This window comes from Eretmochelys imbricata, chromosome 5, assembly GCF_965152235.1.
Source record: "Eretmochelys imbricata isolate rEreImb1 chromosome 5, rEreImb1.hap1, whole genome shotgun sequence".
NCBI lineage: Eukaryota > Metazoa > Chordata > Testudines > Cheloniidae > Eretmochelys > Eretmochelys imbricata.
In genome coordinates, this window is record NC_135576.1 from 20355327 (window position 1) to 20379368 (window position 24042).

A 24042-nucleotide genomic window follows, 5' to 3' on the forward strand; every position below is an offset into this window, starting at 1 on the left:
TAATATGCATAGAACCTCATTTCTCAACTGTAGCAGTTCTTTGGTGTCAGAATTCTGTCTCACAGTAAAGTTGTACTGTAAATTAATCTGTTTTTTTAAGCTATGCCATACTTTACATTCACATTGCACCGAGTTATTAGTTATGATTCCATCAAGAGGTTGGTGAAAAACAGGAAAGATTCATTGAAATAGGAGCCTTAATCAGATTTTATGGGACCAAATTTATCCCTGGTGAAACTCCATTGAGGCTCTACAACTAAGATCAATAGACAATTGTAATATAAATGTAAAGGACTTTAAAAAGTAGAAGTTTATCTCCATAATTAGGATAGTGGTGGTGTAGAATCCGTAACAGCTCTTAGGAGAAAGTAACATCTAAGAAAATGTGACAGCATATTTATTCTGACATCCATATATACGTGACCCATATTATTTACGACTTACGTAAGTATGGAGAGAATGATGTAAAATCTTATGACAGCAATGGTGTTGATTCTTTTAAAGTTTGAGCTAGACTAGATTTCTAATTAGGCAATCTGGACATGATTAGTTTAGAAAAGAAATACACAGGATATTCAGGCCAGCATTAGAGAACTTGATCTGGTTAGCTAGGGCAGCTCACCTTTATTATATAAAATTACTATACATGGGCAGGACATTTATAGTCCAGCAGGGGTCATGATACACATAATCTTCTCCAGTTCAAAAATAAACAACACTCCAAAATATCACAGGGTGGGTTTGTGGAGGAATTCTGTCTGTTCAGTCAGTGGAAGAAAACTACCAACATAATGAATAGCTAAATTTTCAGGCCCTCAGAATATTTGTACATCATAACAAGGGCTACTTTATTCATTTCATCAATGAAAGAAGGAACCATAACTCTCTGGAGGCTATATCAAGTGAATTATATTGTCTCTCTTCCCACTTGTGGCAAATATTCTGCTACCTCCCATTCTGAGTATTGCTTTATACTATTATTTTTCAGTTTTGGTTTATTTGAAACGTTATTAACTCTTCATAAGGTTTGAGAAGCACTGAAATATTGTACACATTATTATTTTCTTCTATTGTGTATTGTCTTAGGAGCTAATTACCTGGGGAAAGTTGTAAAGTGGCATTTGGCTTTCTGTTAAATGTTCTGATCAATTTCAAGTGCTAGTTGTATGCATATGATGTGCAGATTTTTTACATGCATCTAACTTAACCTTTAGTGTCCTATTTATATTGCAAATAAATTAATCTGCTGTGAGTTACACTTTTAAGAGCTTATTACAAATGTATTGGGTTAATGTATAAGTTGTGAGAAAATTGTTTTGCTTTGTCTGAGGAAGAATTATTTAAATTACTCAACTTTAATTGTTGTGTAAATGTTTTCTGTGAGGGGCTTGAAAATAACCTTTTTGTATGTTCAGATTTTCCAGTTGTTGTCAACATTAAACTGCAATTATAGAATTTATTTTCATCTCATATGAATGTAAACAAATCCCATATCCTCATTGTAGTTATTACATATTTGGTTTATAAAACTTCCTATCTTTTGAAAACTGTCTCCAAAATTTCAAATCCACAAACTGTCATTGGTTGTTGCTATTAATCTCTGCTTTTGCCACATTGTGTTGCATATGCTTTTCTTAACAGAAAAGAGGGTGAAAGATGGGGAGAGTGTGATAATGGCAAACAAGGGAGGATATTTTTATTTGTTTTGAGTGAAATACTCTTGAATGAAAGATACATGCCCTGAGAATATTCTCACTGAAAGTTGTTCTCTATGGGCAGTGCTTTCCAAATCTAAATTACCATGTTCGGTGTTTAATGGTAGGTGCTATAGAAGTTGCTGAGATAGATACAAGAATTGAAAGTAGGGTTTGTTTTTTGGTTAAGGTACTGGATTGAGATTAGAGTTCTAGTCATGGTTCTCCCCTTACTACTATGATCTTGGGCAAGTCACTTAATCATGCTGTGCCTCAAATCTCCATCTGCAACGAAATTTGCATGTCATCCTTGCGCAGGGACCATTCTAATCTTCTCTGTATCATTCCAATTCTAGTATATGTGCTGCCAAAGCTTGAGTAATATAGTCCTTTTCTCCCACCCTTTGTCTTTCCTGTCTATTTAAACATTGATCACGTAATGGGTTCTCCACTGGCGGACCCCCTGCACCCACACAGTGCCCCATTTGTTTAATTAATTTGCTGCGTTGAACAAACTCATTAAATCTGTTTATTTCTTGTTTTGTTTGATAGAAAGTCTTGTATATGTGCATTATACATAATCACGCTTGAAATGTGTCTCAAAAATGACAAGGTATGCCATGGAAAGCAGAGGCTGGAAGCTCGATGTTTGTTAGTTTTCTCCAATGAGGAATATTATGATATAGATGTTTATGGGTAATGATTAAATCTTACTGATTACATTCACATGTGTAGCATTCTACATAAATGGCTAAAATATTCAAGTTTATAGTCCACCGTATTTTTATGTAACAGCTTTGTGTCATCTCATAGCACTTGATTGGGGCACAGCTGGAAAACATCCTGGATGGACTCAAACCAAAAGAGGCATCATCCACTCTGGGAAAACTACGTTAGCAACACATGTTCTTATGGGTTATCCTTACAGTAATACATTGTCCTGGCATCTACTTGTCTGAGAGTTTAATACCTAATACAATAACAGAGTACCATCAATATGTTCCTAATAGCAGATATAAAGTATCTGGTAGTAGTCCATCTCTCATAAAACTGCCTTTAGCCTTAATTCAAATTCATTGATTCCTATTCCAGTTAAACCTGAAGAACTTAATATGTCTTTTAATCCTTTTATTGGAAGCTAAGATAAAATTAATTTTACCCTAGAACTCTGCAAAGCCAATTAACATGATCTTTAGAGTTATTTAGTAAAGTGCTTCAAACTGTTAAATTTATCCTGACCTCGTGGTTGCACTCTGACTGCTTTTTAAATGAAGTAATCAATATCTCACAGCCCTTTAAACAGTTTAACTTCTCAAATATTTTACTCATATTTTTATTTGAACAGTTTAGAAAAATATTTACTCATATTAAGGTATCTGTAGAGACAATTGTTAACTACTGGCTTTGTTTTAGTATTAGAGATTTTATGCTTTGAAATATATTTTAATATGTGTTCATTTTGCTAAATCTGAGCAAATGAAGAAATCTGTCACTTCTATTTGTGTGTAATACAGTAAGTTTGTTATCTGTATGGCTTAAAATGTAGAACATTTTCTCCTTTCACCAGTGTAGCTTCTTTTTTCCACATAAAGCTATTTGAGGTTATTAATTTTCTCTCTGTGATAGGGTGATCAACCGTCCTGTCAAGAAAATGGATCTCTGTGTCACCCTTTAGCATGATTAAATGGAGTCACGTTGCTGTGAGAAAATACCAAATTTTCATGAGACAAATGCAACTGTAGAAAGGACTTTTTTTATAGACATTTCATTTTAAAATCTCCCATTTGGCTGTCAGTTTATTTGTAGGAAATCATTACAATTAATTGTGTGTTCCTACTAATAATTCAAAGAAAGTAAGGGCAAAAACAAGTGCTCACTGAAATTTTTTTTTCCTTTGAAGGAGGAAAAAAAATACAGTGGTGAGAAAGAAGGAGCAATTTATGTTGGTACAATGAGTTGCTAATGAGACTGTCAGAACTACATTACCTCCACCCTGTTTTGGTCACAGCATTTACTGCTTTGTTAACAAAGAGTCAGAATCTTGCAATCTAGAGACTCTTGAGAAGTACAGTTGTAAGACTTGCTGAGATTTAAAATCCTATATGCTTCATATACAGGCCATGAGTGGCAGTGGCAGCTAGTGAGTCTATAAATCGTGAGATAAATGCATAATAGCCTACTTTTTAGAATATAATTAAAATATCTGGCAATAGGGCAATTGATAGTTTACCTTTAACTTCAGAATTCTGGCATTATGGGCCAGGCACCTGTTAATGGGTTACTTGTTAGTTTAGGGGTGAAACTTGACAGGTTTATTGGCCTTGGCTTATGTTTTTAAGGATATTGTTTTAAAAGACATCCTTCACGGTACAATAAAGGGTTAATTCAATATTATTGTAATCAAACAGAAGGAAGAACAACAAAGTGGGGGCAGGAATTCACCAAGTGCCTCTGTTGTTTAATTTCCTACTGGAAGCAGCACATGTGTTTTTTCTTTCTTTTCTTTTCTTTTTTCTTTTTCTTTAAGCAGTGGCCATTGCAGAGGCTGAGCGGCTGGGGTCAATGCCTTGCCTATTGATCAGTATCCCTGCAGTCCCCTGCTCCAGCATCTGCTTCATTGGCTTCTTTCAGTGCCTGCTTCAGTACATTAGAATAGAAATCCATAACCAGAGCTGTGCTCATCCAAGCAGGGGAAGAAACTAAATTAAATGGTATAAAACAATCTTGGATCAGGAGTTTGTGCCAATTCATCTTGATCTAAGATGTCACACCGGGCTCTCTGTCTGAGCACCTGGGCTAGAGGCGGCCATAGTGAAAATAGATGGAGCCGCGATCATTCATTTGTCAGCTAAGGAGCTCGGCAGCGGTTAGCAATTCCCTTCTGCAGAGGTCAGCTGACAGAACAATCAGTGCAACTGCAGAATAGAGCTTCCCTTTGAACTATTGTTATGGAGCATGCTTCTTGCTGGGCTGGGGGAGGGGAGCATGGTTTGCTTCGTGTTCCAAGTATGCTATATAAAACACATAAAAGATAATATATTTATATATCAAAATCTCAGGTACCATTCGTGTGTTGTATATCTTAATTATGTATATGTGAAATAAGTTATAAAAAATTAAAATGTTTAAGTATCACTTTGTTTGTTTATAGTCCATTTTCATCCTTCTTTCTGGGAAGGCAGTGACTATTGATTTTTTCCCCCTTAGCATTGTTAAGGTTTTAGATCCCCCCCCCCCCAATTGGTTGGCATATCACAGTCATAGCTACAGCATCATTACCTGAATTGGGGCTATATTCTAATAGAGATTCTTATACTTGTTTTATTTTTTAAGTAATATTTACTTTTCTATTAGTACAGTAGTATGAAATTCACTAGAAAAGCTAGACATACAGTAGACCCTCACTAATTCACACTTCATTATTCAAACCTAGTATTTTCTCACAGTATACCAGGTGGTCTCTTCCAACTTCTCAACAAAGATTTAATCCCAGAGTGCTGCGAGAGCTAAGACTTCATTACTTTTGCAAGATATATGCCAGTGAATTTGCTGGTGTAATTTGAGTTATTATTATAAGTGTATCTGAACTATAGTTGTCAAAATATATGTAGAAGGTACATTCTTTTGGGGGGCGTTAATTATGGTTGTGAGGTTACTCCCTAAATCACAAAATGTGGTAATCTGCAGTACTTGAGGGAAATAAAAAGGTTGTGTGTGATATATTGGATTATTAATAACTATATTTGAAATTTTGCAATGAGACTTTTCCCCTCGTTTTAGCAAGCACATTAGTTAATATTCTGTAATTAGCATCATGAGATCGAAAATTATTTGCACAGTGCCATGTACTGTTGCAGTGGGTTAAAAGTAATCATCAAAAAAGAAGAGGATGGTCACTTAAATAACAGCTTTTTATAACATGAAAAATATACGTATTTTAAAAAGTCTATTTCGTAGACTGTTTCTGTGAAGATAACCTGTTTGTCTTAAAGCAAATTAATACTGATGTAAATAAGAATCAAGATCACAACTCACCGTCCAGAAAATACTGATTTCATAACTGCAGAATCTTAGAAGTCTTTCATTCTTTTTCAACAAACAAACCTGGAGAAACAATGAAATTAAAACAGTTTTTCCTATAAGAACATGGTACTTTTCTGTAGGTGGCACTGAAGACTGAGGAAGGGGCAAGTCGTACGTAAACTTTTAGCCTGGACTGGGGACTTTGAGAGACAAAATGGAACCAGGACCAATCACCTAAAAATTGTCTGGCTCCACATTTTCCTATAGGGGGAAGTAAGCATAGCAAACAAGTGCCTTGAGATTGAAAAGAGACCAGTTTTGTTTTCCCATTTGACCTTTGATATATATATTTGATGTTTTCTGACAACTCTAAATAGCATTTTCCCAGCAGTATATGTTCAAGTAGCTGAAAAGAACAGTTTTGTTATAAATATGAAAAATTCTTCTAAATATATAAAATTTGATTGGCGTGGACTTCCACTGCTAATATTGCTGACCAATCATCCTAATGCCCTTTATTTTACATTGCAGGTTGTCTATCTGGTCTCCCACAAATGAAAAAAATATCTACATCTTATGAAGAGAGACGGAAACAAGCCACTGCTATTGTCTTGCTCGGCGTGATTGGAGCAGAATTTGGAGCTGAAATTGAACCTCCAAAACTGTTGACGAGGCCACGCAGTTCCAGTCAAATTCCTGAGGGATTTGGTTTAACTAGTGGTGGATCAAACTATTCCTTGGCAAGACATACATGTAAGTATTCTATGTTGTGTCCTCCTTTGCTCTTTTAACCACATCATAACTATGCAGTAGTTTTTATTTCAATACTCCTTGTTCACTAATAATCTCATTTTCAAAGAGTAAGGAAAAGGAACCAATTTTGAGCACTTAGCTTCAAATTAGTATGTTAACTATCAGGAAATTATTTCTGAAATATGTAGCTGAGCAATATATGAACTTTATGAATATATGGTGGGATTTTCAAAAGCACCTGAGGGAGTTAGGTTCCCCTCCCATTAAAGTCAATTGAATTCTTTCAAGGTTGGACTTGTAATGGGAATTGGTTGCCTAACTCCCTTATGTGCTTTTAAAAATTCCACCTATCAACTAGATAGTGTAGATTTATAAGCACCCAAGAGTACATGTGTGCATACCACTGCTTCTGCTTTCCCCTCAAAAATATCTTTATGGCCTAGGAAAAAGTACTAAATTAGGAACCAGGAGACCATGAGTTCTGGTCCCATCTCTTCCACTGAATGGCCTTAATTCACAGTACTTCACAACTCTTTTTGAGCAAGGGCTGGCAAGTATAATTTACTTCCTTCCCCAATACTTTATGAATGAGAATCAGTTAAGTCACCCAGGATCCTATCTGGCAGAGCTGAAAATAGGACTTAAGTCTCTGATACGATAGAACAAAGAGTTTGACAAGGTTACTGAAAATGTGATGGCTTCTAAGGTCCAATAAAATCTGTGCTGTTACAGTATATTGAACCCTTCTGAACAGGACATGGCCCTGTTAGTACTGATGGACCTATCCTGATTGTGGACAGGAAACAAGCTTCTATGTTTATATTGCTGTCTTCAGCAGTCAGTGCCAGTAAATGATCTTCTGATGCTAACACTCGAGAGACCCTCATAGGAGCAAATGTAGCAGCACTAGATTGGGTGCATTCACTTATCTTGGAAAGGTTTTGAGGCTGTGGTACCTCTGACAGAAACCTTATCTGGAGCCCAGAATGGCTTAGTATTCTCAACCCTCTTCAACATCTATATTGGACTGCTCCTATAGATCATGAAGCACCATGGTACCACCAGCATGTGGATAATAAGAATAATTTATATTAATTATAATTAATAGAGCATGAAAATATATCTTTCCACTGCACAAGTGCAACATCTACACGATGATGACCCAATACCTGGAAAAAATAAGCAAATGGAATAAAAGCATTCTAGTGCTTTGACTTAAACGCAGTCCAGGAGAGAGATACATGGTGATGGTAGGGAAAGGTGAAAACATTATACTGAGCTTGCCAGTGCTCTAACCTGCCATTGGTTCAGGATGTCAAAGTACAGTCAATCAACATGGCACACAGCCTCAAACTCATGCTAGATTCTCCATTGCTCCTGGATGTATGGTACAATTACAGTAATGCTTTTTTTGGTGAGTAATGCTTTTTTTGGTTTTTAGCTATCTAGGAAATTGTCCTCACAGTGGGATTCTAGTTGCAATGATCCATGCATTTGTGACTTTCAGGCTGTATTACTGCAATGCTTTGTACCCAAAAATGAAAATGCTGACCCTGGAAAAGCTCCAGTCAATGCATAATGCAGTGTCCTGCCTACTTAAGAGCAGAGGTCACCAAGGCTTTGTTTACTGTAGCATGTCTGAAGATATGCTGTTTTCTCTTCATTTCTTAACCTCCTAGTTGTTCTCATTTACAGGGTAAAGTATCAGGTGTATACATGAGGTTAAACAGAGAAATCCTGTTTGTTAAGAAAAAAATGCTTTTTTTCTCCTCTAAAATTTAATTCTAATTTCTGCGTAGGTAGTTTTGCATCAGGGTTGTAAATGAGTCACTTTATTGAGCACTGTGAATTCTCCTAAGAGCCATGAAAATTATCATCTTATTTTAGTATCCAAAAGTCCATTGTTGTAGGTGCTCTACAAGTCAAAGGTACACAAGGAAAAGCCACCTAGCTGGCTATTGAAAAGGGGAATGCCTGTTGAGAGAACACATGCACTCAGCAAAGTATAGTTAGTTAGTACCCATTACACCTCTGGTGTTTAGGGCATTGACGAAGCTGCTCTACTCCTGTCTGGTTTTGGCAAGTCTTTCAGTGGTTCCCCAGCTGTGGTTTTTCAGCTCAGCTTCCACAGCTCTTCGCCATGTTGTTTTTGGGTGACCTCGTTTTCACTTGCCTTCTGGTGTCCATCTTAATGCTATTCTGATAATGGAATCAGTTTCTATCCGAAGCACATGGCCAATCCATCTCCAATGCCTCCTGGTAATGATGGTGCTCATATCTTCTTGGCTGCACTGTATGAATAGGTCTTGGTTTGAGATTGTTCTGGGCCAAAAGATACAGAGGTTTTTTCTGAGGCAGGTTCTATGGAGTGAAGATGGTTTAGACATATCCTGTTTTTTCATTCCCCAGCATTTGGCACTATAAAATAGTGTTGAAAGTACGCAGCTCTAAACTTAAGTTTGGTTTTGGTGTTATATTTTGATTTCCAGACTGTATTTAAGATCCTGAAGGTGTTCTGGCTTCTTGGATCCGGGCTTTTTGATTCTGTTCTGGATATCCTGGCTCTTCCACCATTCTGGCTGATGGTGCTGCCCAAGTATGTGAAGTTTTCACGAATGTAGAAACAGTAATGAACGTACTGGTGATGGTGAGGCAATATTAAGGGTCATGATATCATCTTTTTGCAGGTGATTTTCAGTGTGATTTGCTGGCTATGTGTGTTGAGTTGGTTTGTTTTTTCTTGTATATGGTGTTGCGTTGCAGAAATAGTTTCTTGACACACTAAATGATTGTTTCTTGGAGCAGCTAGTCCTGGAACTCAAAAAGGACAGGCAATTCTTGATGTAGTCCTAAGTGGTGAATATAGTTGGACCGCTTGGTAATAGTGACCATAATATAATTAAATTTAACATCCCTGTGATGGGGAAAACACCATAGCAACCCAACATTGTAGCATTTAATTTCAGAAAGGGGGACTACGCAAAAATGAGGAAAGTAGTTAAGCAGAAATTAAAGGGTACAGCACCAAAAGTGAAATCCTTCCAAGCAGCATGGAAACTTTTTAAAGACACCATAATAGAGGCTCAACTTAAATGTATACCCCAAATTAAAAAATATAGTAAGAGAACCAAAAAAGTGCCACTGTGGCTAAACAACAAAGTAAAAGAAGCAGTGAGAAATAAAAAGGCATCCTTTAAAAAGTGGAAGTTAAATCCTAGTGAGGAAAATAGAAAGGAGCATAAAATCTAGTAAATTAAATGTAAAAATATAATTCAGAAGGCCAAAAAAGAGTTTGAAGAACTAGCCAGAGACTCAAAAAGTAATAGCAATTTTTTTTAAGTACATCAGAAGCAGGAAGCCTGCTAAACATCCAGTGGTGCCACTGGACGATCGAGCTGCTAAAGGAGCACTCAAGGACGATAAGGCCATTGCAGAGAAACTAAATGAATTCTTTGCATCAGTCTTCACGGCTGAGGATTTGAAGGAGAATCCCAAACCTGAGCCATTCTTTTTAGGTGACAAATCTGAGGAACTGTCCCATATTGAGCTGTCATTAGCGGAGATTTTGGAACAAACGGATAAACTAAACAGTAATAAATCACCAGGACCAGATGGTATTCATCCAAGAGTTCTGGAGGAACTCAAATGTGAAATTGCAGAACTACTAACTGTAGTTTCTAACCTATCGTTTAAATCAGCTTCTGTACCAAATGACTGGAGGATAGCTAATGTGATGCCAATTTTTAAAAAGGGCTCTAGAGTTGATCCTGGCAATTACAGGCTAACTGCAGTACCAGGCAAACTGGTTGAAAGTATAGTAAAGAACAAAATTGTCAGACACATAGATGAATATATTTTGTTGGAGAAGAGTCAACATGCTTTTTGGTGAGGCATGATTTCCCTTTACAATCTACTAGAATTGTTTGAGGCGGTCAACAGGCATGTGGACAAGGGTGATCCAGTGCATATAGTATACTTAAGTTTTCAGAAAGCCTGTGACAAGGTCCCTCACTAAAAGGCTCTTAAGCAAAGTAAGCTGTCATGGGGTAAGAGGGAAGGTCCTCTCATGAATTGGTAACTGGTTAAAAGACAGGAAACAAAGGGTAGGAATAAATGGTCAGTTTTCAGAATGGAAAGAGGTAAATAGTGGTGTCCCTCAGGGGTCTATACTTGGCCCAGTTCTATTCAATATATTCATAAATGATCTAGAAAAAGGGGTAAACAGTGAGGTGGCAAAATTTGCAGATGACACAAAACTACTCAGCTAAGTCCCAAGCAGACTGCGAAGAGCTACAAAAGGATTTCACAAAACTGGGTGACTGGGCTACAAAATGGCAGATGAAATTCAGTGTTGATAAATACAAAGTAATGCACATTGGAAAACATAATTCCAACTATACATATAAAATGATGGATTCTAAATTAGCTGTTACCAGTCAAGAAAGATATCTTGGAGTCATTGTGGATAGTTCTCTGAAAACATCCACTCAATATGCAGCGATATTCAAAAAAGTGAACAGAATGTTGGGAACCATTAGGAAAGGGATAGATAATAGGACAGAAAATATCATATTGCCTCTACATAAATTCATGGTATGCACACATCTTGAATACCGTGTGGAGGTGTGATCGTCCCATCTCCAAAAAGATATATTGGAATTGGAAAAGATTCAGAAAAGGGTAACAAAAATAATTAGGGTATGGAACAGCTTCCATAAGAGGAGAGATTAATAAGACTCAGACTTTTCAGCTTGGAAAAGAGACAGCTAAGGGGGGATATGGTAGAGGTCTATAAAATCATGATTGGTGTGGAGAAAGTAAATAAGGAAGTGTTATTTACTCCTTCTCATAACACAAGAACTAGGGGTCACCCAATGAAATTAATAGGGAGCACATTTAAAACAAACAAAAGGAAGTATTTTTTCACACAACGCACAGTCAACTTGCTCGAGGATGTTGTGAAGGCCAAGACTATAACAGGATTCAAAAAAGAACTAGATATACTCATGGAGGAAAGGTCCATCAATGACTGTTAGCCAGGAAGGGCAGGGATGGTGTCCCTAGCCTCTGTTTGCCAGAAGCTGGGAATGAGCGACAGGGGATGGATCACTTGATGATTACCTGCTCTGTTCGTTTCCTCTGGGGCACCTGGCATTGGCCACTGTTGGAAGACAGGATACTGGGCTAGATGGAGTGTTGGTCTGACCCAGTATGGCCGTTTGTACGTTCTTATGGGTATACAAAAGGAGAGTGAGATCATCTGCGAAGTCCAGGTCTTCAAGAGATGAGAAGAGTGTCCATCTGATGCCCCTTGGCATGTCTTCTTTTGTACGCTGCATTACCCAGTCGATGGAAATGTTGAAGAGGGTTGCAGACATAACACACCCCTAACATACTCCTGTTTTGACTTCAAAACTGAGCTCATAGCAAAGTATAGAAACATGAAAAACTTGGAAGATTTTCTGTTGGTCATGCTGCAGTTCTAAATCAAACCCTATTTTTAAGAACTCCCTCGTTGTTAAACAAAAATTATTAGGGGACTGGAACACATGACTTATGAGTGGAGGCTGAGGGAACTGGGATTGTTTAGTCTGTGGAAAAGAAGAATGAGGGGGGATTTGATAGCTGCTTTCAGCTACTTGAAAGGGGGTTCCAAAGAGGATGGATCTAGACTGTTCTCAGTGGTGGCAGATGACAGAACGAGGAGTAATGGTCTCAAGTTGCTGTGGGGGAGGTTTAGATTGGATATTAGGAAAAACTTTTTCACTAGAAGGGTGGTGAAGCACTGGAATGGGTTACCTAGGGAGGTGGTGGAATCTCCTTCCTTTGAAGTTTTTAAGATCAGTCTTGACGAAGCCCTGGCTGGGATGATTTAGTTGGCGATTGGTCCTGCTTTGAGCAGGGGGTTGGCCTAGATGACCTCCCGAGGTCCCTTCCAACCCTGATATTCTCTGATTCTATGATTCCTTGAAATGACGTCTACACATTCTCACTTGTGGAATGCAGCCTCTCCAGCACTTGTAAGTTTCAGGAACCTTTTAGAAAAGCAGTATGTAACTGCCCTCTCACAGCCCCCAGTGTTCAAAGCTGAGATTATAAGGTCATGTATGCCCCAGCTGTCTCATTTCTTTCATTTTCATGGCTACCTGCTTGCTGCATTAATAAAGACAGATTTTATCACGAAAAATAACAACAAACAAACAAAAAACCCCTCCAATTTAACTTTTGGTTTAGATAGGTAATTTATGATACTTTCTGCAATTGCTGCATAGTTTAGATTCCCGGGCCATCTCCATCTTGGTTCTGAGACATTAGGTCTACTTGAACAGACCTGGGGAAAAGATTTAAATGGAGTGGTTAATAGTACTGAACTGTAATGATGCTGGGTCTGGTGGGACCCAACTGAGAGTATCAGTTCAGGACAAATTGCTTCAAGCAGGACAGTTACAGCCCAAGGCTGGGGTTTTTCCACCTCTAAGGCAAACTAAACCAGCCAAACAGAGAGGACTTTGGTTTTATCCCACTGGCTAACCACAAGTCACACAAGCCATTCCCTTAGATACTCCAGTTTCCCAGTATCACCACCAGTGCCACTCATGGGGACAAATGGTTATGAAAACCAATGCCCTAGTAAAAGAAAAAAGGTTCTCTTGATCCCAAAGGACCGAGCCCCAGACCCAGGTCAATTTACAGATCAGATCTTACCCACAAATCACGCTGTTGCCAATCCTTTAGAATCTAAAATCTAAAGTTTATTCATAAAAGGAAAAAGATATAGATGAGAGCTAGAATTGGTTAAATGGAATCAATTACATACAGTAATGGCAAAGTTCTTGGTTCAGGCTTGCTGCAGTGATAGAATAAACTGCAGGTTCAAATCAAGTCTCTGGAGTACATCCGCAGCTGGGGTGGGTCTTTCAGTCCTTGGTTCAAGGCTTCAGCATAGCAAAGTCCCTCCAAAGGTAAGAAGCAGGACTGAAGACAAGGTGGAGGAGCTGCAGCATCTTTTTATATTCTTTTGCCATGTGGTCTCTGCTTTCTTTATTCCAAAGACAAGCTGTCCATCACATGGCATGGAAAAACCTCACATTTCTGTCCATTGGCATGTCCCTGCATACCTTGCTAAGTCACAAGGCGTGTCTGCCTTCTCTCAGTGGGTCAGTTGTGTAGCTGATGGTCCTTAATGGGCCACCAAGCAGGCTAGGCAGAGCTGACACCAACTTGTTTGGGGTGTCACCCAGAAGCATAGCATAAGTTTGAAATACAGACAGTACAGAGCCAATATTCATAACTTAACCGCAACAATGATTCACACATATAGACAGCATAATCATAACCAGCAAACCATAACCTTGTCTGAGACACCTTATTTGACCCCCTTTAGACAAGATTTGGTGCCACTACAGGACCTTGTTTGCAACCATGTTCTATATGGTCCCAATTCAAGTCAATAACATGACATGAGCCTTCCTGGAAATGATCCCATGATAATTGTTCAGCATGCTGAGCTGTTACACATTGATCCCAAAAGTCATGCTCACCTCCAGCTCTAGACTTTCCTCATGATAAGATTGAGACTGTTACCCTTGTTTCCATCCCTTGTTTCATTTGTGTGCAGGGACAAAGTAGGCCTTAATTGAATTCAGAAACCCCTAAAGTGGGAAAAGAATCTTTCAGACCCGAGGCTGGCGCCATTTATCAGGCTCTAAGTAGGTAGAACACTCTGTCTTCTGTATCTATCGCCAAAGCTAGAGCTAGCTGGTGCTACTGGTGCAGCTTCCTTGCCCTGGGAAAACCTCTTTATAAGGGGACTTGTTAATGCTGAGCTTCCTGTAGATTCCGCAGTCATAGGTAGTCCTGATTATTTATGGAGACTTCAGTTTTGGTGGTCTCACTCTCAAGTATAAGAGTAAAATGAAGTGGAGGATAGAGAAGGTCTGCATAATGGGCATTTGCTGCCTTCCCAGAAGAGACAGAGCAAACATCTCCATGGATCCAGGATATCTTGTTCCTGGCTTTCTCTATTGTGAAGGTCACCTTCTACTGTTTCTTGTTCCTAACACACTATCAGGCTCCCCTTCCAAATTCCCTTTCTTTAAGGACATTGCCTGTCCCTGCGTGCAAGCACACTTCTGTTTTCTGCAGGGGGCTTAAATAGATGGGAGTGTCATTCTTGCTATGATGCAAAGGTTTTTTCAGAAGAGGAAGGTTTTGCAAAATTTCCTTGGGACAATGAGGCTCTGGATGTCCTCAGTCTCCTCTCGAAATCTGTTCCATAGGTGGATCCCCTCAAATGAGAATGCTCTCTCACACTTTGCCCTGGGCTTTATCTGCATTGCCCAAGAGGAGTGCAGCTGTCTTGCCAATTCATAGGTTGAAATTTGGTCTTTAATATAGCTTGGGTTTGATCTGCAGCAGCTTTGAAAATTAGGACCAAGCCCTTAATTTGACATCTGAAACTGACTAGGACCAGTGGAGGGAGTTGAACCATGGGTCTTATATGCTCATGACAGTTTAGACTATGGATTAGGCAGGCTGCTGTATTCTATACCAGCCAGAGTCTCTGCATTGTCTTTATGCTCAGGTTCCAATACAGTGAATTAAAATAATCCAGTTTAGAGGTGACAAATTCCTGGATCACTTTGGCCACTCTTCTGGGAAGAAGGGGTGAAGCTTCTTAGTAAGCTGGAGGCAGAGGAAGGTATTTTTAGACACTGGCACTATCTGGTTATCCACATTTAGTGAGGCATCAAACAGGAGGGTCCTGAGACTTCATACCACTTGGGCGAACAGGGGCTGTATGTCTTCAGTGAAAGGTTGAGAACATCATCTATGCTAGTTCTTCAAAGCGTTTCCCCCTTCCAACTACTATCACTTTGATCTTTCCTGCATTCAGCTTGCTCTTCATCTGTGAGATGGTCTCTTGTAGGTATTCTGACATCTTAATATTTGCAGGTTTCAGAGTAACAGCCGTGTTAGTCTGTATTCGCAAAAAGAAAAGGAGTACTTGTTGCACCTTAGAGACTAACCAATTTATTTGAGCATAAGCTTTCGTGAGCTACAGCTCACTTCATCGGATGCATACTATGGAAAGTGTAGAAGATCTTTTTATATACACAGAAAGCATGAAAAAATACCTCCTCCCACCCCACTCTCCTGCTGCTAATAGCTTATCTAAAGAGATCACTCTCCTTACAATGTGTATAATAATCAAGTTGGGCCATTTCCAGCACAAATCTAGGTTTTCTCACACACACACACACACACACACACAAACCCACTCTCCTGCTGGTAATAGCTTATTTAAAGTGACCACTCGCCTTACAATGTGTATGTTAATGAAGGTGGGCCATTTCCAGCACAAATCCAGGGTTTAACAAGAACGTCTGGGGGGTCTGGGGGGTAGGAAAAAAAAAAGGGGAAATAGGTTATCTTGCATAATGACTTAGCCACTCCCAGTCTCTATTCAAGCCTAAGTTAATTGTATCAAATTTGCAAATGAATTCCAATTCAACAGTTTCTCGCTGGAGTCTGGATTTGAAGCTTTTTTGTTGTAATATCACAACTTCCATGTCTGTAATCGCGTGACCAGAGAGATTGAAGTGTTCTCCGACTGGTTTATGAATGTTATAATTCTTGACATCTGATTTGTGTCCATTTATTCTTTTACGTAGAGAATGTCCAGTTTGACCAATGTACATGGCAGAAGGGCATTGCTGGCACATGATGACATATATCACATTGGTGGATGTGCAGGTGAACGAGCCTCTGATAGTGTGGCTGATGTTATTAGGCCCTGTGATGGTGTCCCCTGAATAGATATGTGGACACAGTTGGCAACGGGCTTTGTTGCAAGGATAGGTTCCTGGGTTAGTGATTCTGTTGTGTGGTATGTGGTTGCTGGTGAGTATTTACTTCAGGTTGGGGGGCTGTTTGTAGGCAAGGACTGGCCTGTCTCCCAAAGTTTGTGAGAGTGTTAGGTCATCCTTCAGGATAGGTTGTAGATCCTTAATAATGCGTTGGAGGGGTTTTAGTTGGGGGCTGAAGGTGACGGCTAGTGGCGTTCTGTTATTTTCTTTGTTAGGCCTGTCATGTAGTAGGAGACTTCTGGAAACTCTTCTGGCTCTCTCAGTCTGTTTCTTCACTTCCGCAGGTGGGTATTGTAGTTGTAAGAATGCTTGATAGAGCTCTTGTCGGTGTTTGCCTCTGTCTGAGGGGTTGGAGCAAATGCAGTTGTATCGCAGAGCTTGGCTGTAGACAATGGATCGTGTGGTGTGGTCAGGGTGAAAGCTGAAGGCATGTAGGTAGGAATAGCGGTCAGTAGGATTCCGGTATAGGGTGGTGTTTATGTGACCATCGTTTATTAGCACTGTAGTGTCCAGGAAGTGGATCTCTTGTGTGGACTGGACCAGGCTGAGGTTGGTGGTGGGATGGAAATTGTTGAAATCATGGTGGAATTCCTCAAGGGCTTCTTTTCCATGGGTCCAGAGGATGAAGATGTCATCAATATAGCGCAAGTAGAGTAGGGGCGTTAGGGGACGAGAGCTGAGGAAGCGTTGTTCTAAGTCAGCCATAAAAATGTTGGCATACTGTGGGGCCATGTGGGTACCCATAGCAGTGCCGCTGATCTGAAGGTATACATTGTCCCCAAATGTAAAATAGTTATGCCATCTGTGTGTGGAATGTTGGTGTAGAGGGCTTCTACATCCATAGTGGCCAGGATGGTGTTATCAGGAAGATCACTGATGGATTGTAGTTTCCTCAGGAAGTCAGTGATGTCTCGAAGGTAGCTGGGAGTGCTGGTAGCGTAGGGCCTGAGGAGGGAGTCTACATAGCCAGACAATCCTGCTGTCAGGGTGCCAATGCCTGAGATGGTGGGGCGCCCAGGATTTCCAGGTTTATGGATCTTGGGCAGTAGATAGAATATCCCAGGTCTGGGTTCCAGGGGTGTGTCTGTGCGGATTTGATCTTGTGCTTTTTCAGGGAGTTTCTTGAGCAAATGCTGTAGTTTCTTTTGGTAACTCTCAGTGAGATCAGAGGGTAATGGCTTGTAGAAAGTGGTGTTGGAGAGCTGCCGAGCAACCTCTTGTTCATATTCCGACCTATTCATGATGACAACAGCACCTCCTTTGTCAGCCTTTTTGATTATGATGTCAGAATTGTTTCTGAGGCTGTGGATGGCATTGTGTTCTGCACGGCTGAGGTTATGGGGCAAGTGATGCTGCTTTTCCACAATTTCAGCCCGTGCATGTCGGCGGAAGCACTCTATGTAGAAGTCCAGTCTGCTGTTTTGACCTTCAGGAGGAGTCCACCTAGAATCCTTCTTTTTGTAGTGTTGGTAGGGAGGTCTGTGTGGATTAGTATGTTGTTCAGAGGTATGTTGGAAATATTCCTTGAGTCGGAGACGTCGAAAATAGGATTCTAGGTCACCACAGAACTGTATCATGTTCATGGGGGTGGAGGGGCAGAAGCAGAGGCCCCGAGATAGGACAGCTGCTTCTGCTGGGCTGAGAGTGTAGTTGGATAGGTTAACAATATTGCTGGGTGGGTTGAGGGAACCATTGCTGTGGCCCCTTGTGACATGTAGTAGTTTAGAAAGTTTAGTGTCCTTTTTCTTTTGTAGAGAAGCAAAGTGTGTGTTGTAAATGGCTTGTCTAGTTTTAGTAAAGTCCAGCCACGAGGAAGTTTGTGTGGAAGGTTGTTTTTTTATGAGTATCCATTTTTGAGAGCTCGTTCTTAATCTTTCCCTGTTTGCTGTAGAGGATGTTGATCAGGTGATTCCGCAGTTTCTTTGAGAGCGTGTGGCACAAGCTGTCAGCATAGTCTGTGTGGTATGTAGATTGTAATGGATTTTTTACCTTCAGTCCTTTTGGTACGATGTCCATCTGTTTGCATTTGGAAAGGAAGATGATGTCTGTCTGTATCTGTACAAGTTTTTTCATGCAGTTGATAGATTTCCATTCCATACGGCTAAATGCAGTGCCTTGCATAATGACAGGTTTCAGAGTAACAGCCGTGTTAGTCTGTGTTCGCAAAAAGAAAAGGAGTACTTGTGGCACCTTAGAGACTAACCAATTTATTTGAGCATAAGCTTTCATGAGCTACAGCTCACTTCATCGGATGCATACTGTGGAAAGTGTAGAAGATCTTTTTATATACGCACAAAGCATGAAAAAATACCTCCTCCCACCCCACTCTCCTGCTGCTAATAGCTTATCTAAAGTGATCACTCTCCTTACAATGTGTATGATAATCAAGGTGGGCCATTTCCAGCACAAATCCAGGTTTTCTCACACACACACACAAACCCACTCTCCTGCTGGTAATAGCTTATCTAAAGCGACCACTCTCCTTACAATGTGTATGATAATGAAGGTGGGCCATTTCCCGTACAAATCCAGGGTTTAACAAGAACGTCTGAGGAGGGGGTGGGGGGGGTAGGAAAAAACAAGGGGAAATAAGTTACCTTGCATAATGACTTAGCCACTCCCATTTGCATCAGTGATGAGTGATATAGATATATAGTTGAGTGTCATCTGTATATCGTTGGCAGCTGAGCCAAGTGGTCTCAAGTACATATTGAAAAGAAGGGTTAGTATGGATCCCTTTGAGTCCCACAGGTGAGGAGCACTTAAGTTCTGCTGAAGAGTAATGATTGGAACCACTTTAGCACTGAGCTGTCTACTCCTACTGTTTTCTGTAAAGGTGTTAGCAGTACCTTGTGGTCTGCTTTATTAAAAACTGCAGAGAGGTCCAGCAGTATAAGCATTGAGATCTTACCTTTATCCATTCCCGTAAGGATGTCATCTTTTAATGTCACTGGGGTTGCCTTTCTGATGTGGCCTGAACGTAAAAATGGCCATACTGGGTCAGAGCAAAGGTCCATCTAGCCCAATAGTCTGTCTTCCAACAGTGGCCAATGCCAGGTGCCTCAGAGGGAATGAACAGAACAGGTAGTCACCAAGTGATCCATCCTCTGTCCCCCATTCCCAGCTTCTGGCAAACAGAGGCTAGAGACACCATCCCTATCCATCCTGGCTAATAGTCACTGATGGACCTATCCTCCATGAACTTATCTAGTTTTCTTTTGAACCCTGTTATAGTCTTGGCCTGGACTGAATCCTGAGTGTAATGTCAAATGTTGGAGCTTGGCAGTTACTACTTTTTCAGTAGCAATGAGAATGGGAAGTTAGAGATGGGATGGTACTTTGGATAGTATGGTACTTGGATTGATCACTGCAGTTGAGTGATGGCTTCTTGAGGACTGGGTGTAGGCTACTTTATTTTTTCAAGCAGTTTGGTAATACTAGTTTTCCTGAAGAAGACATTAAGTATTAGCAGGAGGCATAATTGGTCTTTGCTGGGTTTCACAAGCCAGGAGCACCATGGTTCCATTTCACAGATTGTAGCTCTAATATTTTCCAGGGCTTCTTTAACTTCATCCAGTTTGATAGAGTCAAACCCTGGAAGGGATGTTGGGTTTGACAAGATGGCCTGGTCAGAAATGGCATTTTCTCTCTTTAAGATCAACCTTGTATGTATAAAACTATCAGCAAAGTACTCTGAGCACTCTTTATCTGTGAATCATGGTGATCTTCTTGGTTGGTGTGAGTGTGCAGATTGTAGCCAAGACACTAGTGATAGAGGACATCAGGTGATTTTCTAAGCTACAGAGTCTTCTGCTTTTCCTGATGATACGTCATGTCTGCATCTCCCCTTGTGGTGAACATAGGCAGTTTCAGGAATTGAGATGGCAGAGTTCTTGGAGAATATCACTAAGAAAAGAGTCATAATCTAAAGGATACATTGGAGAACAAGGAGAAGGGGGAAGGTGACCCGTCAATAAAGTATTTGGCTGATGCCATCCACTACACTTGCTGTCCTTAAAAGGGCAGATTGTTAGTACCTGTTCTGACACAGTTTTCAATATTTCATCACACTTAACTCCCATTTTGGCTGTTGTATTTGTGACCAGTGACACACCTAAGGGCTCCAGGGTTGGTTTCTGTGTTCTATGCAACAAAGAAGCTGGAAAGACTGACTTTGTTCTAGGTCAGAAAGGTGATCTTGGGTACATTGGGAATCTGTGTAAACAATTCATGTTATCATAGCCTAATATCAATTCCAGTTTGTGGACCTGTGACTTCCTTTTTTTAATCATTTTCTTGAGAAGCAGAAGAAGATGACAAAAATATTGCCATTGAGGGTTTCTAGGTATGTCCTCTGTGCTCCACATGATTCATCAGAGAAGTTTGCAAGCGTTGTGGTATTGGGCATCATTCTAGGCAGCTGGTATTGGTTTATGTCCACAACCTCTTCTGATATTTTTTTATATCAAGGGTTTATTAGCAGCAGAATGAAAGCTTAGGAGAAGATGAAATGATAGGTCCTTGATCCTAGGGTCTGGTTGAGCTGGGATTTTGCATAGGACCTCAGTTTGGAGGGGTAAGATGGCCCTGTTTAATTATTAGAGTCATAGAATATCAGGGTTGGAAGGGACCTCAGGAGGTCATCTAGTCCAACCCCCTGCTCAAAAGCAGGACCAATCCCCAATTAAATCATCCAAGCCAGGGCTTTGTCAAGCCTGACCTTAAACTTCTAAGGAAGGAGATTCCACCACCTCCCTAGGTAACGCATTCCAGTGTTTCACCACCCTCCTAATGAAAAAGTTTTTCCTAATATCCAACCTAAACCTCCCCCACTGCAACTTGAGACCATTACTCCTTATCCTGTCCTCTTCTACCACTGAGAATAGTCTAGAACCATCCTCTCTGGAACCACCTCTCAGGTAGTTGAAAGCAGCTATCAAATCCCCCCTCATTCTTCTCTTCTGCAGACTAAACAATCCCAGTTCCCTCAGCCTCTCCTCATAAGTCATGTGTTCCAGACCTCTAATCATTTTTGTTGCCCTTCGCTGGACTCTTTCCAATTTATCCACATCCTTCTTGTAGTGTGGGGCCCAAAACTGGACACAGTACTCCAGATGAGGCCTCACCAATGTCGAATAGAGGGGGACGATCACGTCCCTCGATCTGCTCGCTATGCCCCTACTTATACATCCCAAAATGCCATTGGCCTTCTTGGCAACGAGGGCACACTACTGACTCATATCCAGCTTCTCATCCACTGTCACCCCTAGGTCCTTTTCCACAGAACTGCTGCCTAGCCATTCGGTCCCTAGTCTGTAGCTGTGCATTGGGTTCTTCTGTCCTAAGTGCAGGACCCTGCACTTATCCTTATTGAACCTCATCAGATTTCTTTTGGCCCAATCCTCCAATTTGTCTAGGTCCCTCTGTATCCTATCCCTACCCTCCAGCGTATCTATCTCTCCTCCCAGTTTAGTGTCATCTGCAAACTTGCTGAGGGTGCAATCCACACCATCCTCCAGATCATTTATGAATATATTGAACAAAACCGGCCCCAGGACCGACCCCTGGGGCACTCCACTTGACACCGGCTGCCAACTAGACATGGAGCCATTGTTCACTACCCGTTGAGCCCGACAATCTAGCCAACTTTCTACCCACCTTATAGTGCATTCGTCCAGCCCGTACTTCTTTAACTTGCTGACAAAAACACTGTGGGAGACCGTGTCAAAAGCTTTGCTAAAGTCAAGAAACAATACATCCACTGCTTTCCCTTCATCCACAGACCCAGTAATCTCATCATGGAAGGCGATTAGATTAGTCAGGCATGACCTTCCCTTGGTGAATCCATGCTGACTGTTCCTGATCACTTTCCTCTCATGTAAGTGCTTCAGGATTGATTCTTTGAGGACCTGCTCCATGATTTTTCCAGGGACTGAGGTGAGGCTGACTGGCCTGTAGTTCCCAGGATCCTCCTTCTTCCCTTTTTTAAAGATTGGCACTACATTAGCCTTTTTCCAGTCATCCGGGACTTTCCCCGTTCGCCACGAGTTTTCAAAGATAATGGCCAATGGTTCTGCAATCACAGCTGCCAATTCCTTTAGTGCTCTCGGATGCAACTCGTCCGGCTCTCTGGACTTGTGCACGTCAAGCTTTTCTAAATAGTCCCTAACCACCTCTTTCTCCACAGAGGGCTGGCCATCTATTCCCCATGTTGTGATGCCCAGCGCAGCAGTCTGGGAGCTGACCTTGTTAGTGAAGACAGAGGCAAAAAAAGCATTGAGTACATTAGCTTTTTCCACATCCTCTGTCACTAGGTTGCCTCCCTCATTCATTAAGGGGCCCACACTTTCCTTGGCTTTCTTCTTGTTGCCAACATACCTGAAGAAACCCTTCTTGTTACTCTTGAGATCTCTTGCTAGCTGCAGCTCCAGGTGCGATTTGTCCCTCCTGATTTCATTCCTACATGCCCGAGCAATATTTTTATACTCTTCCCTGGTCATATGTCCAACCTTCCACTTCTTGTAAGCTTCTTTTTTATGTTTAAGATCCGCTAGGATTTCACCGTTAAGCCAAGCTGGTCGCCTGCCATATTTACTATTCTTTCGACACATCGGGATGGTTTGTCCCTGTAACCTCAACAGGGATTCCTTGAAATACAGCCAGCTCAGCTGGGAAGTCAGCTGGGAAGGGGTCCTGGGATGCCTACAAAGGGCTGTGAGAACTTAATTGGGAGAGGGGGAGTTGGAAGAAGTCAGTTGGCTCCTCTGGCAGGCCCTGGAGAAGTGTAACTTCCAAACAGATAGCCTGGAGGATAATTGAGGAGGGTTGCAGGAGCAAGGCTGGTTCCTGTGACTAGTCCTGGAAGAATTAAGACTCCTAGAGAGAAAAAGCTTTGACAATCAGTGATCTGTAGGAGAGCGGGAAAGAACTGAGCCCAGGAGGGATGGAAGACCCTTTTGTTTGGATTACACTTGGGACTGTTTTCTAAGTTTGTTCCCAGCACTAAACACGTGCTCTCTCTCTAGAGATTACTACCTAGGAGATTTTCCCCATGAGTCGGGGAGGGAAGCAGGAACTGAGGCAGGGTGAATAGTGCCACAGAGGGGCAGAAGGGGGAGCAGCAGAGGCCAACCCTATCACAGCATGGCTAATCTATATATTTTGTATATCATGGTGTATTTCTAGAGAAGTTATATATTGTGAATTTTTCAAAGATAAAGGAATGAGAAAAACAATTTGTAGCCAAAATATACAATTTAACATACACCCCTTATATTCAGAATAGCACATTAAAAAGTAATTAATTTATTTTGGCAAACTGTTAACTTAATGTTGTAGGTTCTTTTAAAATTATATAAAATTCATATATATCATGCTATACTGTATTTTAGAAAATATCTATTAATTGTGATATTTCCAGTCTGTGAGGATGGAATTCTTTAGAAATTCACACAGTGACCTTGCCTGACATCTCACATTAATCTGTGTTGACCTTACAAATGGTTCATGAGATATTTAATTATAAAATGCCGCCCAAAGAATTTCTCATTACAGATTCACCACATCACACCTAAACTGCAGCTAATGCTATGTTTATAAAGTTAATGGGCTGATAAATCTGGATGACTGTCCTGAATATGAAAATACTCTGCTCCATTGTTAATGTAGTATATTTTTCAAAGCACTGCTAGAAATATAGTTAT

At 40.6% G+C, this 24042-nt stretch overlaps 1 protein-coding gene and 1 non-coding gene across 6 annotated transcripts in view; one reads left to right on the forward strand and one right to left on the reverse strand.

The window, feature by feature from the left end:
• WDR7 (WD repeat domain 7) overlaps positions 1-24042 on the forward strand; it is a 370274-nt gene that overhangs the window by 220246 nt on the left and 125986 nt on the right. For all 5 annotated transcript variants that reach the window (XM_077816698.1, XM_077816699.1, XM_077816700.1 and 2 more), the window contains one exon: positions 6249-6470. In XM_077816698.1, the coding sequence (XP_077672824.1) occupies positions 6249-6470 (222 nt within the window). The remainder of the gene's footprint in view (positions 1-6248; positions 6471-24042) is intronic.
• LOC144265464 (U6 spliceosomal RNA) lies at positions 1968-2070 on the reverse strand. Its single transcript, XR_013346281.1, has one exon. It is a non-coding gene; the product is annotated as a U6 spliceosomal RNA (small nuclear RNA).